Source organism: Monodelphis domestica, chromosome 5 (assembly GCF_027887165.1).
Source record: "Monodelphis domestica isolate mMonDom1 chromosome 5, mMonDom1.pri, whole genome shotgun sequence".
NCBI classification, from domain to species: Eukaryota; Metazoa; Chordata; class Mammalia; order Didelphimorphia; family Didelphidae; genus Monodelphis; species Monodelphis domestica.
In genome coordinates, this window is record NC_077231.1 from 131576903 (window position 1) to 131594154 (window position 17252).

General features: G+C 33.1%; 1 protein-coding gene across 1 annotated transcript in view; it reads left to right on the forward strand.

The window, feature by feature from the left end:
• The window catches only part of PDE3A (phosphodiesterase 3A), a 345376-nt gene that overhangs the window by 316970 nt on the left and 11154 nt on the right, over positions 1-17252 (forward strand). Inside the window, exons 13-14 of the mRNA XM_001365787.4 lie at positions 3146-3349; positions 4290-4445. Coding sequence (XP_001365824.2) covers positions 3146-3349; positions 4290-4445 — 360 coding nt within the window. The remainder of the gene's footprint in view (positions 1-3145; positions 3350-4289; positions 4446-17252) is intronic.

Consider the following 17252-nt stretch of genomic DNA (forward strand, 5'->3'; position numbering starts at 1 on the left):
TGTGAAGACCTTAAGAAGAGCCTCCAAATAAAGAAACAGATAATTTGATGGTCAGTTCAATGGAAATTTAGATACAGTATGGTAGCAAAAAATACATTGGAAAATATGATTCAGATTTAGGAAACAAAAGAATGTAACAATTCAACCTCCAAAGAAGCCTCAATAGTATTGAAAGTCATAATATATGGCAATTACCAAATGCTATCTTAAAAACTGAAATTTACTTTATCTAAAATAACTAGTTTTAAAATGGAAATCACTATAAGTCAGCTACTTCTAATGTAGTCATATAAACCATCAACTAATTAGGGCAGAGTTCATAACTACAAAAAAAAGATAGAAAATAGAAATAATGTGAAATTAGAAGAGAGACAAATTTAAAATATTATCAGTTTCAACATGACCTATTCAGACAAGGATTTGATGCCTAAAAAATGTGAAATTGAAAATGACATAGATTTTGTCCTTGATCACCATCATTTCCTTGTGAAACTGAACTAATTGAAAAGAGTTGCCATAAGATCTCAGAAATTGCATTGGCCACAAAGAACTTGATTTCTTGGCCAAGCAGCAAAAAGAGAGAACAGCCAAGAACAACTCTGGCTTAGAATATAAAGTAATTTGTAAAATGCTGTGGCAGAGGATGGCAGAACATAATAAGCATATGACCTTTTAAGATAGTGAATGGTACTGCATGTGAAAACAAGTATTCAGAAATCTTGTCATGAGTCACAAGCCATAATATCCAAGAACTTTCATGGTTAAAACTGTAAGGACACAAAATTGACATAACACCTAAGCAACTTTGTCTGTATTCCATAATTGGCAATGGAGGAACCATTACATTTGGATTCTAAAATTTCATGTCCTAATAAAGTACAAATGGTTTGAATTTGATCACAATGACTAGACCAGAACAAGGAAATTCTTGCTTATGCAATACAATCTTGAAAGCATTGAAGGACAACTTTGATTTTGTTTATTTGTTTATTTATTATATACTTAGTAACAACCACCACCACCACCAAAAATATTTAATTAAATAAATGCGTAAAAGTTATGTGCACAACCACAAACTCCACATTGTTCATAATTTGTTAAAATATGTAAATTATATATGTATGCTAATATAAGTAGCCTCTGCTTTTGAGTTTCCTTTGGATTTATTTGGATACTCGTTTTCTCTTGATTTTGTGGCCTTTTAAAAAATGTAATCATGATATATATTATTCTTATTCTCTTTTCTTCTCATTTTATCTCTTCATATGTTTCCCTTTTCTAATTTTCAATATTTGTCATTTCAGTAACATAATACAATGCATTACATTCAAATATCAAAATCTATTCAGCCATTTCCTCTAACTCATTTCTCTATGACTAGGCAATTCACATAATTCTTAAATGTCATGGACAATTATTTAACATTTTAAATTATAGAGAAAGTACTAACATCTACTAGTAGAGAAAGAATCCAAATCCCAAACCCTTTAGGCCAACTTAGTATCCATGTAGTAGCCTAAAAGTGGGGGGGAAATGAGAATTCATTGATTATAAAATAGCTGATCAAACTGTATGAATATAATAATATTGTGTCATAAAAAGATGATAAAAATAAGAATTCAAGGAAATATAGCAAAAAACTTTCATGAAATATCTCAGGAGAAATTCAACAAATTCAGAAAAACGTATATAATAACTATAATACTATAAATAAAAGAACAATAAAATGATTTTTAAAAATAGAAAAAAATAAATTTTAATGAGCCAATATTGGCTCATGAAAAGAGAATGAAGAAAAATTCCATCAATTAGAGTAGACAAAATGGTACAGAATACTATATGCAAAAAAATGCTAGATAATTTTGCATACCTATTTTTCTTTGTTTCTAGGGAGAATTCATAGGAGAGTGGTATATAGCTAGAGATAACTAAAATATTAAAAATAAAATATTAAAAATATTTTAAAAGTCTAAAGTAATCAATAAATATTTTTAGACCTAGCCAAAGTTAATCCATTTGCCATATATAGTGATACTTTTCTTCCCCAGTATGTCCTTCTTGCAACATGAGATGCTATAGGATTCTTGAATGTCTGGAAAATCAAGTACTGATAGAAGTTCTAGAAACAGTCCATAAAAGAGACTCTAATGCATTTTCCCTCTATGTTTTTCCTTGAAATAAAATTTTATATGGAGAATTAAGATGATGGTAGGTAATAAAGCAACATTAAGAATTGAATAAAGAATTTCATAATTGGGTATTTGTCATTGTAAGGATTAAATTAGGAGTTCTGACAAAATAAGAGCAGTTTTAAATAATTTAACAATTAAATTAAAATAGAGATTGTAAAGGAATATAGTAAAATGAATATAGTAAAGGAGAAAAATATAAGAAAGATGTAGAGAAAGAAAATTTCCTAATGTCTATACTTGTTATCCTATAACTACTTATAATTACTACCTAAAATTGCCCAAATTTACCCATAACTAACAACCACCCCACAGAGTTTCAAACTAATCAGTATTTAATCCAACCCCAGTTAGGTCTGTCAATAAAGACTTTCCAAAAAATTCAAGATAGGAAAAAAAAAAAACCAAAAACCCAACAGCCCAAACCAAAAGCCAACAACCCAAAAGCCAAAAAGCCGTCTAAATGTCAAAGCCAAAAACCCTCTCAGTAAGCTCAGGCCTGACTTTTATATTCCAGCAACTAACTGCCAACCACCAACTCATGCCCAGCAGTCAACTTCCCTGCACCTGCCAGCCCTAACTGTAAGCAACTGACCCCTTTACCAACCCATGTTCACCTATTTTTATACCCTTTTCTTACCTCACTTCCTGTCTCTATGGTTCCTCATTACTATTTCTCTGGTTTCTCCTTTCTGTCTCTATGGTTTCTACTTCCTGCCACTGTGAACTGGTTAATCCCTACGCATTCCTATGGTAAGAGGACCTCCAGGTCCCCTGTTAAGTTAAAAAAGGAATAAAGAATTCCCTTTTACAGTATGCACTGTTGGTCACAAACATTTATGATAAAACATATAATTTCTGTTCACTTTGATTTACATCATTTTAATATCATTAAAAACAGATTAAAATTATTCAACTGAGAACTACACACTATATAACTTTTTTTCCCCTCTTAGGCGGTACTATATAATGACCGTTCAGTTTTAGAAAATCATCATGCAGCTGCTGCGTGGAATCTCTTCATGTCCCAGCCAGAGTATAACTTCTTAGTCAACCTTGACCACGTGGAATTTAAGCATTTCCGTTTCCTTGTCATCGAAGCAATTTTGGCCACTGACCTGAAGAAACACTTTGATTTTGTAGCCAAATTTAATGCCAAGGTAACTTGATTGTACTATTCTTCATTTTGTGGTCAAATTGTTTGTCAACAGAGTGATATAGGGACCTTCTGGTTAGGAAAGCTAGAAATAATTGAGGTGCTGTCATACTGACCATGTAAATATTTTGACTCCTTACATGTATTGCATTGTGTTCTCTAATTCTATACGAAACAATTCCATGTGGTTTCCTTTGACTACTTTGTTTTATTTTGATGTTTTAACCTATTTTAAATATCTATTAAAATATTTGCTATTCAAACATACAAAAGACTTAAGATAAACTTTGCTAGATCTAATATAAAGGTCCCAATTGTTAACTCAGAACATTTACATAATTTATTTGCCTTCTCTTCTAAAGGTTCTGAATAAAGGATAACAATTATTTTGAAATAATGGTGGGGGAATTTCAACATAATTCATTAAGTAACCATAGTTCATTAATTATTATTTTCTCATTTTAAAAATTTTCTACTATATGCATAATTGAACAAATAAATAAAAATGTCTTAATAATCCACTTCTACTAATGTCTTGTTTCAATCCTGTAATATTCTATTGAAGTAACCTTGGATTCTTACATACAAACTCTATACAATATTGGTTTACAAATTTTACTAAAATATAAAGTCTTTAAGCTTAAATTTGAAGATAAGACTGTGTATCTGTGTTCCAACCACTAGCCTCACTCAGTTCAGAATCTCACCATCAAAAATCTGATTACCAGAATTTTTTTTCTTTCTCGTAATCATACACAAATTATCTGTAGAGAGATGGGGAAGGAGCCCTCATACTCTTTAATCAAGGGATCTTTCTGTTACCTTGCTGTGCCATTGAATGGTAAAGACTGACCATGATCTACAAATAGCAAGTTCTTAGGAACTATTGTTCTGTTCTATTATTTCACTGAGATGGAACAAATTTCTCTTCATCTCTTATACAGGTTAATGATGACGTTGGTGTAGATTGGACTAATGAAAATGACCGTTTATTGGTTTGTCAAATGTGCATAAAGTTGGCTGATATCAATGGACCAGCTAAATGTAAAGAACTTCATCTCCAGTGGACAGATGGCATTGTCAATGAATTTTATGAGCAGGTAACTAACCATAACAAATATTAACAGTAACCTCCCCAAAACTGAACTTTTGCAGTACTTGATGATATGCAGTACTTTTGTTAACTGTCCTCTTGTCTTCTCCCTTTCATAATTTCATCTCTTTGTATCAGTAATATAGTTAGTTGACAAGTTATTGTGAAGGAAATGTTTTAAGTCTTTATTATACATTTTATTATTTGTTCCACCTATTTATTAGACATATCTCACTGCATACAATACTTCTGGTATAAAACAAGAAGTTTCATAAGCACTTTATAATTATAGATTAATTTGAATACTGATATGAATGTAATTTGACTGAACTCTTTCACTCCTTTCTACTTTCTAGACCATTTTGATAAGGAGACATAAATTACTATTTGAAAGTCATAACATGTGGAGATAGTGTTTTCCCATACTTTGAGAGCAGAGCAATTCTGCTGATTTATCACTTTCTCATAAAAAAATAGTTGACAAAATTTATAACACTGACTTCATGTTCTAATTAATGAAGAGTGTTTGAATCAAAGGAAAGGATATCACAATTATTTTACACATTGCTTTTAAAATCAGGAAGATGTCCTTTCCCTCAGTCATTCATCCAACTAAATTAAATGCCTGATATGTTTAAGACACTAGGGTACATACTTGATATACAGAGACAAAAAATAAAACCCTGTTTTAAGAATATATAACTCAGTGGATCTATGAGCTCCTCAAAGAGACAGAGTGACACAGTAGAAAGATCAATGGAGTTGGAAAGAGATGACCTAAGTAAAAATCCTGTCTCAGCTAATTACACTGTTTGTGGGACTTGGGCAAGGTTACTTGAGGCATCACTTCCTTATCTGTAAAATGAATGGATTGCACAAGATGTCCTCTGAGCTCTCTTCAAGCTATACACCTGTGACTGTGTGAATATTCTCTAGTTCTCATCCATTGTGACTCTGTTCCACATCCTGCCACAAAACTTCCCATGTGGAGTTACCCAAATTACTAGGGACTTAGCTCGTCCTTTCCTGTGTAACTACCAATAAAACATGTGGATCATTTGTGAGTAAATATCTCACTTCTTTTGGATTGGACCACTTTCTCTTCTAGGTCTACATTCTGTAGTAATCCACTTTATGCCACCCTATTTGTTAATGTGTTGAGGTTTATTTGGGTCCACTATTTCACTTTTAAATTATACTTTCAGTGACTATCATCTTTAATGTCACACATATTTTAATGTTCAGTGACTGACAACTATACAACAGCAGAAGAAATATTTTGATATTTGTAAAAGTGGCCTTTGTTTCAAAGAGAAGCTTTGAATTTTAAAAAAGCAAGATGTAGTTTCCCAGAGTCATCAGATTCCATTTTTTCTTTCATACCAATTATGGGCTGAGAATAGTATATGCCCTAAACAACCCTAAAGCTTATACATCATAATCAAGACAACAGATATCCTTCACCTAATTAAATTCGTAGTATGAATAATTAGGGATTTAATTCAGAAATCTATAACATGTTCCAGGGCTTGACACAGTCAGCATAATAGCATTTAAAATTGGTTCAATTTAAAAAATTGGAGAATCTCATGATCTGTCATGAATCTCCCTTAAAATTTGGACCTTGTTCTGGAATTATTCTGTGATGGTAGCAAGCACTTTCAATCAGCATATGTCTCCCTGTTGTCCTTGCTTAATATTGATGATGAGTTCTCTAACAAAGTTACTTGTTTTTACATATTTTGAGGAATCTTATATGATTTTGACATATGCCCAAGGAGCATTTTGCTGAAGGAAATGGTTTATGGTGTCATTTTTACTTGGTGGCAGCAATTTTTTGTTTTATTTTAATATTCAACAAATAATAAGCATGGTATAGTTTTGTATTCTTTCCTTTTTCACTCATTTGTCATGAAAATATAGAAAGTTATTTTTTAAAATCTGTTTTTTCTCTTCACATGCATTCTTCCCCTCAACAATTTCTTTCTTTTGTTTTCCTCTAAACATGTCCATATTATCTATATCACCAAAAAGCAAGAAAAATAAAGAAAATGAGATAATTATACTATAATTTTTCACTCCGATTTCATCAGTTCTATTCTGAAAGTGGACAGCATTTTTTACAATGACTCCTTTGGAATTGACTTGGACCATGGTATTGTTAAGAGTAGCCAAGTCTTTCATATCTGATCATCATTAAAAGATTATCATTGCTATGCACAATGATCACCTGTTATCACTTCATTTTGAACCTTGTTCATATAAGTGTTGCTGTGTTTTTTCTGAAACCACACTTATCATCTTTTTAGGGGTCAATCACATGCCAAAAATTGTTCAGCCATTCCCCAATTGATGAGTATTCCCTCGATTTGCCACCACAAAAATAACTGTTATAAATATTTGTATACGTATACACACATAAATATCTTTCTAAAAATCTCTTTGGGAAGCAGAGATAGAGTTCATATCTATCAAAAAGCACATATACGTAGGGGGCATCAGGGTGGCACAATGGACTGAGACCCAGATCTAGAGATGGGAGGCCCTAGGTTCAAATCTGGCTTCAGACTCTTCCTAGCTGTGTGATCCTAGCCAATTCACTTAACCCCCATTGCCTAACCTTTACATCTCCTCTGCCTTGGAACTAATACACGAAATTGATTTTATGGTGGAAGGTAAGGATTTTTTAAAGTATGTACAATTTTATTGCCTTTTAAGCATATTTCCAAATTGTTCTGCATATTAATTGGATCGGTTCACAGCTCTACTAACAATTCATAAATGTACCTATTTTCCATCATCCCATTTAGAATATGACATTTTTGATAAGTGTGAGGTGGTACCTCAGAGTTGGTTTAAATTGTTTTCCTATAATCAAAAGTGATTTAGAGCATGTTATATGACTAGAAATAGCATTATTTTCCTTTTCTGAAAACAATCTGTTCATTATTTTGCAATTTATTAATTGGAAATTGCTCATGCTTTTATGAATTTCTTTAATTTCCTTATATATTTGAAAAAATGAAGCCTTTATTGGAGAAATTTGCCCTCAAAATTTTGATATTACTTCATTGTCTGTGGTACTTTTTGGCCAAATGAGTTTTCCCTCCTTACATTTTAAAATTAGGTGTGCTTTTGCTTTTGCTTTATTTAAGATCACAATTCCTATTCCAGCCTTTTTTTACTTCAACTGAAGCATTATAGAGTTTGCTTCAGTACTTTATTTTAATTGTGTCACTGTTTCAAGAATGTCTCTTGTGTATAACATATTGTTTGATTCTTGTTTCTAATCCACTCTGTTCTGTGCTTCCCATTTTATGTATAAGTCTATCCCATTCATATTCAGTTATAATTAATAGCTGTATTTCCCCTCATCCTATTTTATTCTATTTATTATTTTCTTGTTTTTGAGTTGTGTCTGAATCTTTGTGACATCATTTGTGGTTTTCTTCGCAAAGACACTGAAGATTTTTGCCATTTCTTTCTCTAGCTCATTTTATAGATGAGGAAACTGGGTAAATGGGGCTAAGTTCAGGGTTACATAGCTAGTAAGTGTCTGAGGCTGGTTTTGAACACAGGAAGATAAGTTTTCCTGACTCTGGACCCACCCCAGAGAGAAACAGTGTCACATAGCTGCCCCTTTCTTCTATTTATCCTTCTCTTCCTGTTTTTATCATGTCCTCCAGCAAAATCTGCTGTATTTCTGACAGCTGCTTCCCTTATTCTCTCCTCCCTTTTATCATCCTCTTCCCTTAAACACTCCCACATTTCTTATCACTGTCCCCTTATATTTTTATATTTAACTATTGGGTAAATTAGATATCTATTCCCAACTGAGCATATATATATATATATATATATATATATATATATATATATATATATATATATATATATATTATTCCCTCTTTGAACTAATTCTGATGAGAATGAGATTCAGGTATTGCCTATCTCCCTCACACCCTTTTTCTATCCACTAAAAAAGTTTTTCCTTGCATGCATATTTTGAGTGAAAAAGTTAGCTTCTGTACTTCTTTTCTTATTTATGAGTTCTTTTCTCTGGCATTTTTGGCGGTTTTTTTTGCCTTATTACAATTTGACTAATTCTGTTTTAAACCTGTTATTTTCTTCATAATTTCTGTCCCTTTTGTTATCATGTTTTCCTTGCATCACTCTCATTTATTTTCTCATGTTTTTCTTTTACCACTCATTACTTTCTTAAATCTTCCAGGAATTCTTGTGCAGCTTGGGTCCCAAATAGCATTTTCCTTTGAAGATTTGATTGTAGATGTTTTTACATTTTTTTCTGAGTTTATGTCTTGATTTTCCCCTGCCAGAACAGTAGCTTTCTATACACAAGGTTTTTTTTTTTCATTGTTTTCATTTGACCATTTTCTAGTCTTGCTATTTTTTGTCTTGGAGTGTTATCTTCAAGTTGGGCTCTACTCCCTCCGAGGTTAGGAGGCACTGTCTGAAGTTTTTTTGTGCTACTATTTTTAGACATTATTCTGGGGATTTGCAAGTTTCTGTACTTCCAATGTGGTATGATCTTGGGAGAGGCATGGTCACTGCTCTCTTAGTTTACACACTCGGTATTTCCTCTGTTCTGCAGCTACAAGTATTAGTGCTCCTCTTTTCTCTCTACCTTGGAACCAGGTCTAGAATCCTGCTTCCATGTGACCAGCTATCCTCTCTACCCTGGAACTATAAACCAGAATTATGTCTGATTTGCCAATCAGTGCCAGCTGTACTCAGTGCTCACAAAGGGGACCTTGAATTATATGTTTTTACCAGTGTTATATCACCTTACCCTCCCTGAAATGAGAAATCTGGAAGCTGCAGCTTTGGTGACTCCTATCTCATCTGCCTTCAAGACCTACAGCTGGTGCTGCTAATGGATTCTAACCTTGATGTTACAGATCTATCTCAACCAACTTCCTAAAATGTCTTAGACTAGAAAAATGTTTCACTCTGAGCTTTTGTTGTTTTTTGAAGCTACAATATTTTATATTAGAAGTTATTTTTAAAATTGTTTAGAAGGGAATGTTGGGAGAGCTTCATTGATTTGTTGCTTCCAATCCACTATCATAACTCCATTGCCCTTCCTAAACTTTTAACAATGTTGTCCTTAGTTTGTAGAGTGTTTTTAGTTTAAAAATTTTTATAGACAAGGGGGAGAAGGCCTTTTGATCAGAAGTTTAAATATTCTCTTATTTACTTCTTATTTTATATCAATTGAATTGGAGGTTTTCCACATTTTTAGAATCCTTCCCCTTTTTAGGTATCTTGAAACAATTCAAAACCCTTAAGATTATATCCTAGCCACAACAGACCTCATTTCCATCTTCCAAGATAGGTCAGTTGCTCTTCTCCTCATTTTCTACAATGTCTTCTGTAGTTCTTAATGTAGAAAGGAGTTAGAGTCCAAGTATTATTGCTCTGATGTCCATGAAAGTGAAAAATATTTTTATTAAAGAAAATCCCATGTCTTCTTCTTCACTCTTTGTTTTCTGCTTTCCATTCAAATTTATTATTAGATCCTTTTATAGCGATTTTGCTTATAACAATCTCCTGCCAAGGTGTCTTGATAAATTTATTTTTTGCCTCCACTACTGAAATGGGGGTGGTGGTTAAATAAGGTTTCAAAACTAAATACATATAACTGGTTTATTTAGCTAAAGGGAGAAAGGAAAGAGAATTACGGAATAACTAACTCAACCCCAGAGATTAAAGCCCTTATAACTACCTATAACTATACTAAACTAACTCCTTAATTATTAAATAAGATTTGGGAGGGTTTGATAGGAGCAGAAGCCAACGGCCAAAGAATCTCACATAACTGGAGTCCTCTTGGGTCATGATGAAGTCCCAATAAGAAGAGTAGCTCTACAGGTCCACATAGGATCAAGAGGGGAATGATCATTAACACACACACTGTCCACCTGTGTGAGGTAATCACTCATTCAACCACTCCTTCAAGATGGTCCAATTTCTTGGCAGCTTCAAAGTCTTTTCCCTTCAGAAAGAGCCAGCTCCACTCTCGCTGTGTGTCTGTCTTCTTCCCAGAGAGCCAGTTGTCACTCTGTACTCATTCTCAGCTCTTGCCTGCTTAGGAATGTTGTCTCCTGCTTTTAGTTTGCTTCTGATAAATACCTCACAACAATTCCCCCCATTGCATGGAGCCAAAATCATGTTGAAAACACTAATTTGGCCTTTGTGCACTAACAAAATTATATTTTCCTTAAACTAAAATTTCTACCCAAAATAATAAACTTACTCTCATCTATTTTATCCTATCTAATACCATCCTATTCTAGGGATTTAATCAAGGAAAGGAAAAAGGGAAAGTATACAATGAACAACTATAAAATTCAAAATACAGATCAAACATATGCAAAAGCAAAACAAGCAAATAACATCAAAATCAAAATATAAACATAAATTCATGCAAAATATTAAAGTCATAAAACAATTCTCTTATCAACTAATACAGAAAATTCTACTACTGCTGTGATGCATAAACAGCAAACTTAGACAAAACTTTTTGAAAAATAAAATAAACACAACATTGTATGTTTCACAAAAAAATAAACTAAACCATCAAACTTACTTATGCAAAATACATTTAACAATAGATGAAAATTAAACATAACCATATTCTTTGTTAATAATTTTGCAAATATATGTTTATATAAGTTGTACACATATATACATGTAATATATATGTGTATTTTATATCTATATATATACACTTCATATTTACATATATGTTACATATGCATATACATACACTATAATACAATTATTTTATAATCCTAACTATAATACACACTATTTACATATATTTGCATGTATATTTAAAATTTTGCATATGTGATCTGTTATATATATGTGCTATTTAATATATGTTGTTATGTATATTGCAATGTATTTTATAGTATAGTTCAGTATCTTACCTTATCCTATCAACCTTAAACTCTAATCTAACTACAGCCCTATCTTAATAAAATCTCCTAAAACTAATCTTATCTGCCTATACTATTAATATTCTAAACTATGTGCCTGCAACCCATGTTCCATGTTCTTTCCTTGCTCCAAATTTCTCCTTCCACTTCTGAATTTATGATCCAACATAAGCTCTTTCTAAAACATCAGACTCAATAGTTTACAAATTCATTACATACACTGGAACATTCCGGGCTGCAAACTTAGCAATTATATGAGCTCTATGATTTCCTTTAGAGACTGAATCTCTGCCACAAGTATGACTTTTACAATGGATCACTTGCTTGTTTCAGTTTTTGCATAGCGTCCAACAACTCAGTTAATATTCCTGCATGTATAATTGGTTTTCCTGGTACAGTAATAAAACTTTGTTGTTTCAAGGTCTTTTCTGTAGCATGACAAACAGAAAATCCACAACAAGAGTCTGTAAAAATATTAGCACTTTTACCATCAGCTAGAAGACATGCTTTCTTCAATGCCACCAATTCTGCTCCTTGAGCACTAAGGTTACTAGGTAATGAGCCCTACTACGGGGTCTCAAATTTTGTGACCACTTCATCACCAGTACATCAAATTCCATCACACAAATATGAAGAACCATCCCTGAATAATACCAAGTCTGGATTTTCAATACGAGTGTCTTTCAAATCCATCCTAGGCATATACACTAGATCCACTACTTCTACACACTCATGTAATGGATGACCGTTCTTTGGCAAATCAGGAAGGAGCATGGCTGGATTTAATACACTATACCTCCTCAACTGGATGTTCTTACTACCCAGGAGAGTAATGTCATACTTACAAATTTGTTGATCTGAATAAGCTTGTGTACAAAATTTCTTCATTAGTGCTTCTATTTGATGTGAACAATATATAGTCAATAGACATCCCAAAACTAAATCTGCTGACTTCTGGACTAACACTGTAGCAGCTGCCACACCCCTTAGACAAGGAGCTATACCTGCAGCTATGGGATCAAGCTGACAACTATAATATCCAATTGGACAATAACTTTGTCCTAAAGTCCGTGTCAGGACCCTAGAAACAATACCTTTGGTTTCATTAAAAAACAGTTGGAATGGTTTTGTACAGTCTGAGATTCCCAAAGCTGAAGCAGATAAAATGGCTTCTTTAAGCTTACTTAAGGCCTACAGATGTTCAGGCTTTAGCTTCAGAGGTTCAGGTTCTGTATTCCTCATTAAATCTGTTAGACATTTTGTTAGTTCACTATATCCAGGTATCCATTTTCTACAGAATCTAGTTGTTCCAAGAACAGCTCTGAGTTGCTTTTTGCTCTTAGGAGCACTCAATTTCTGGATATTTCCTATTCTTTTCTGTGTGATACTTCTTGAACCCTCTGATAACACAAAACCTAGATATTGCACTCTTGACAAAACCCATTGTAATTTTGCCTTGGAGGTTTTATGTCCACACTTATATAATTATAACATAAGAATCTTGCTATCTCTTAGACATACCTTAGCACTTGGGGATGCAAGAAGAATATCATCCACAAAATGCACCAATTCACTTTCTTTGAATGTTCTATTCAAAATTTGTGAAAATTGGCTTGGTGAATCGGTAAATCCCTGGGGCAAACGAGGTCTACTGACTTTTTTCCCAGGTAAAAGCAAAGATCTTTTAAGAATACTTCTGAATTGGAATTGAGAAAAAAGCTGAGCATAAATCTACCACAGTGAAATATCTTGCCTGACTTGGAATGGAAGAAACTATAGCAGCTGGACTTGGTACAACAGGATGAGTCTTGATTGCATAATTATTGATTGCTCTTAAATCCTGTATAAAACAATATACAGCTTTGCCATTCTGATCTAACTTTGGCTTTTTGATTGGAAGAATAGGATTCAATGATTGGTCTTTTACCCTCAATTGCTCCTTTAGTCAAGGGATTTTGAGGTACACAAGGAACTGGTCCTTCCTTAATGCTCACCCTGACTGGAGTAGCTGATTTCAAGTTCTTTAAGGAAATCCTTAGGTACTGATAGATGGAATCTAAGTCACCCTCTGTACTGACTGAATCTAATAACAGCAATGGAAAAGGTTTCAGAGATTCTTCTGGTATATGTAATGAGATATCACCAGTATCAGTACATTGGATCTTGTCCTTAGTTTACATAATAAATCTCTACCTAAAAGATTCAATGGGCATTCTGACATACACTAAAATGCATGCTCCACAGATAATGAACCTAAAGTAATCATTTGGGGTTGTAATTTTGCCCTTTCTGCTGTTTACCAGTAGCACCTATTACTTCCATTGTACCAATAGCTCTACAGATTCTTAGGAAAACTTTGCAAAACTGATTTACTGGCACCAGTATCAACCAGAAGGTCATAAATCTGGTCTCCAACAATTACAGATACATATGGTCCTATAATATTTGGTGGTTGAAACATTTCCAACACCAGTACTATGTGACCACGAAAATATGGGTTTCAAGACTGTGAATTGCCCAAACTGTAAAGATAATTTTTAGCATCTTGATTTTATATAAAAAATAAGTGGTCACCATGGGAAAAATTCCCAAATATGAAATACCCAAGTCATCTGGGTTTTATGGAGATTTTTAATTAATATAAATTAAGGAATTAAGGAAAGGGAAAGAGACAGAGTAAGAGGAAATAGTAGGAAAAGGCTAGGGCCTAGGCCTTTCTCTTTAAGAGAGAAACTAAGTCAGTCTTTAATCACTCACCACAAGATCTTTCCAAGCAAAACTCTAGTGTTCAGAGACCCAGCAGCCTCCTCTGAAGCCTGACCTCCAATTCAGCTACCAAAGCTGAACTAAATCAAACTACCCGGAACTGGTTCAGACAGTTCCTTTCAAAGAGAAATTTCTATTGCGTCACCTCCCCTAAATTTTCACGTCTACCAATCACAGTAGACACTTTTGCTAGGACAGCCCATTCTTAGGTTTTATTTCTCACCTTCTCTGGGTAGATTATATCTTCTGAGTACATCACACCTCTTTGTTAAGCTTGCCCCTTTCAAGTTGCCTGACCTTTTAGAGATTAATTTGACCTTCATAGGTACTTAGCACCCTTTTGTATTAGATCTAAAAATAGACCTAGCTTAAGGGCTTAGCCTCACTATAAGTATGAGTTAGGGAATTTTTCATTGTTCAGTAAGGTGTTTTACAACTTTATCTTCCCCTAAAGTATTCCTAAGTATGGGTGGAGTAATGTAAAAATTCCCAATACATTCCTGATCAAGTACCTTCATTATTTAAATGGGGAATAGCCTTACCCAAATGTTTTAAGGTAGAATCTGAGAGTTTTTTAAGATTCACAGCTAGCACAGTAATTTCAGTACAAAGCTAAGTCATTTCCTGGCCATCCAAATTTACATCTTCTTGAATTGCATGATATTCCCAGGATTTCACATCTTCAACACTATCATCAACTTTTCCATTACTCTCATTGGTCTTTATAACCTTTTCTTTGGTATCATTGTTCTCATTTACAATCACATTATCTTTATCCAATTTACATTTTTCATTATTTTCCATTATTTCACAATCATTAGAATTTTCCACTAATTTTACATTAAAATTTCCTTTTTCCTCACAATTATTAACACTAATTACATTATCCTTTGTTTCAATCACACTATTTATAAATTCATTAACCTTATCTCCATAATATTCAGTTTTTTTAATTCAAATTCATTTTCCCTTGATTTTTCAAATACTTGAAAATTCTGGGTACACCTTCATAATGAACATGCTGCTTTGTTCTGATCACCCTTATGCCCACTAACTACTTGGCTGTACTTGGGTCTTGCTCCTGATTTTACCCACTCTTGCATTGTGTTCAAATAAGGTAATTGAGCTCACTAACAGCAATTATTACTATTTCTTCTCTGATAATTATTGTTATTCCAATTATTGTTATTCCACTCATTATTATGCTGTCTATTATAGCTATTATTCTGATTAAATTGCCTAGAAAATTGCCCTCTGAATCTACATTCCCTCACGAAATGTCCTACTTGATTATATTAGAAAAATCTTGGAGGTCCAGATCTCCTTTCTCTTGACCTGTACTGGTTGTTTGGTTGCACAGATCTAAGTGCTGTCACTGCTTTTATTTCCTTTATTTCACTATTCCCTGCTTTACTTTCAGCATCCCTTATTTTTTTTTCAAATCCTCAATTACTGTATCGCTATCTTTATAGCTATCATCATTATCCATGCATAAATATTTTGCTTTTCTCCTTAATTCTTCCAAACCCATCTCTTCTCAATCTGCGCAATTATTTTTTTTAAATTTACTTTATTTTAGGACATGCATTTTTACAAATAGTTTCTTGATGTGTGCAATTGTGTTGTGCTCCAACACATCAAGGCCTAATATTATTTCAGCAACATCTGTAATTCTCTCCAAAAAATTGATTGGTGATTCATTCTGTTTCTGCTTTATGTTCTCAAATTTGGACCAAGCATTAGGGCATTTGGAATGCCTTTTAATTACATCATTGATTGACTTCCTGACTTGTTTCATCCTTGTATAGTTGGGGTAAATCCATATAAATACCTTCCAAATCTTGTGACCATGGGGTCAAAGATGGATAATTTCTGGTCTCTTCCTATAATTGGTTTCTCTCCTTCTGTGTTAATAATTCCTTCATTAATAAGTAAAAATCAGTGTAGTTAGGGTCAAAGATCTCTATAGCCCTTTGAAATTATTTTACTATGTTATTAGGTTCATCTGAAAATTGAGGGGTTCTACATCTAATGGCTTCCAAATCCTCAGGTGTAAACAATTTATGAGTTTTAACTTCATATACTTCATCTTGTATAACTACCAGTATACCTCTAAGAACAAACAATGATTCCTGTGTCTTATTACATTCAGCATTCTCCCTTCCCAATCTGGTCATCTTCTTAATATTTCCTTCATTAATTTCCTTATCTGTAGCATTATTTTTAAATCATTCAAAATACCATTATTTAAAATAATTTTCTTCTTCACACATTATTCAATTGCTTCTATCTTATCTTTCATTACCATTATCATTTGCTTCATTTCTGAATCTTTTGTTATCCATAGAACAATTGCCCTTAATTTATAACCAACACCAAAAATTAAGAACCTGCATTTATACGACACAATTAAACATAAGCACATCAATGGTACATAAGCCAAAACAGTTCTGACATTCAATGACATTACTGGTTCCATCCATTCATAACCCAAAACTATATAACAAAAATGAGGAAACAAGATGAAAATCCCATAAGGGATATGCAGGAAACAATCCCAGAAAAATACAAAATAGTATTTGTCATGTCTCCTGACATGATGTTTAATGTGTATAGGAAGTTGTTCCAAAGAACAGGATACGTGTTATTAGTTTACAATGTGATTAACAATAATAAACACCAAATAACATAACCAGAAAAAATAACAACCCAAAAAAGTCTTCCTAAGACATGTGCTCTTGGCCTTTAGGCTATTTTAAATTTAATTTTAAATTTAAATTTAAATTTTAATTAAATTTTAAATTTAATGACACAGAAGGGGGTCTTCTGTGTCAACCAAGAGTCAGAGTTCTGTGTTCCAAGACCTTGGAGAGCAACCAAGTGCTGGGAAAGACAATGGAATGTTGCATGGTGGTTCAACTGCCAACCTATTGATCTCTCTGATTTACTCTGGCCCAAGTCAATTTTTGCAGGTTTGCCCTACTGACTCCCCAACTGAAATTGTGGGTGGGTGTTAAATAAGGTTTCAAAACTATATATATATATATACATGTATATATATATATATATATGTGTGTGTGTGT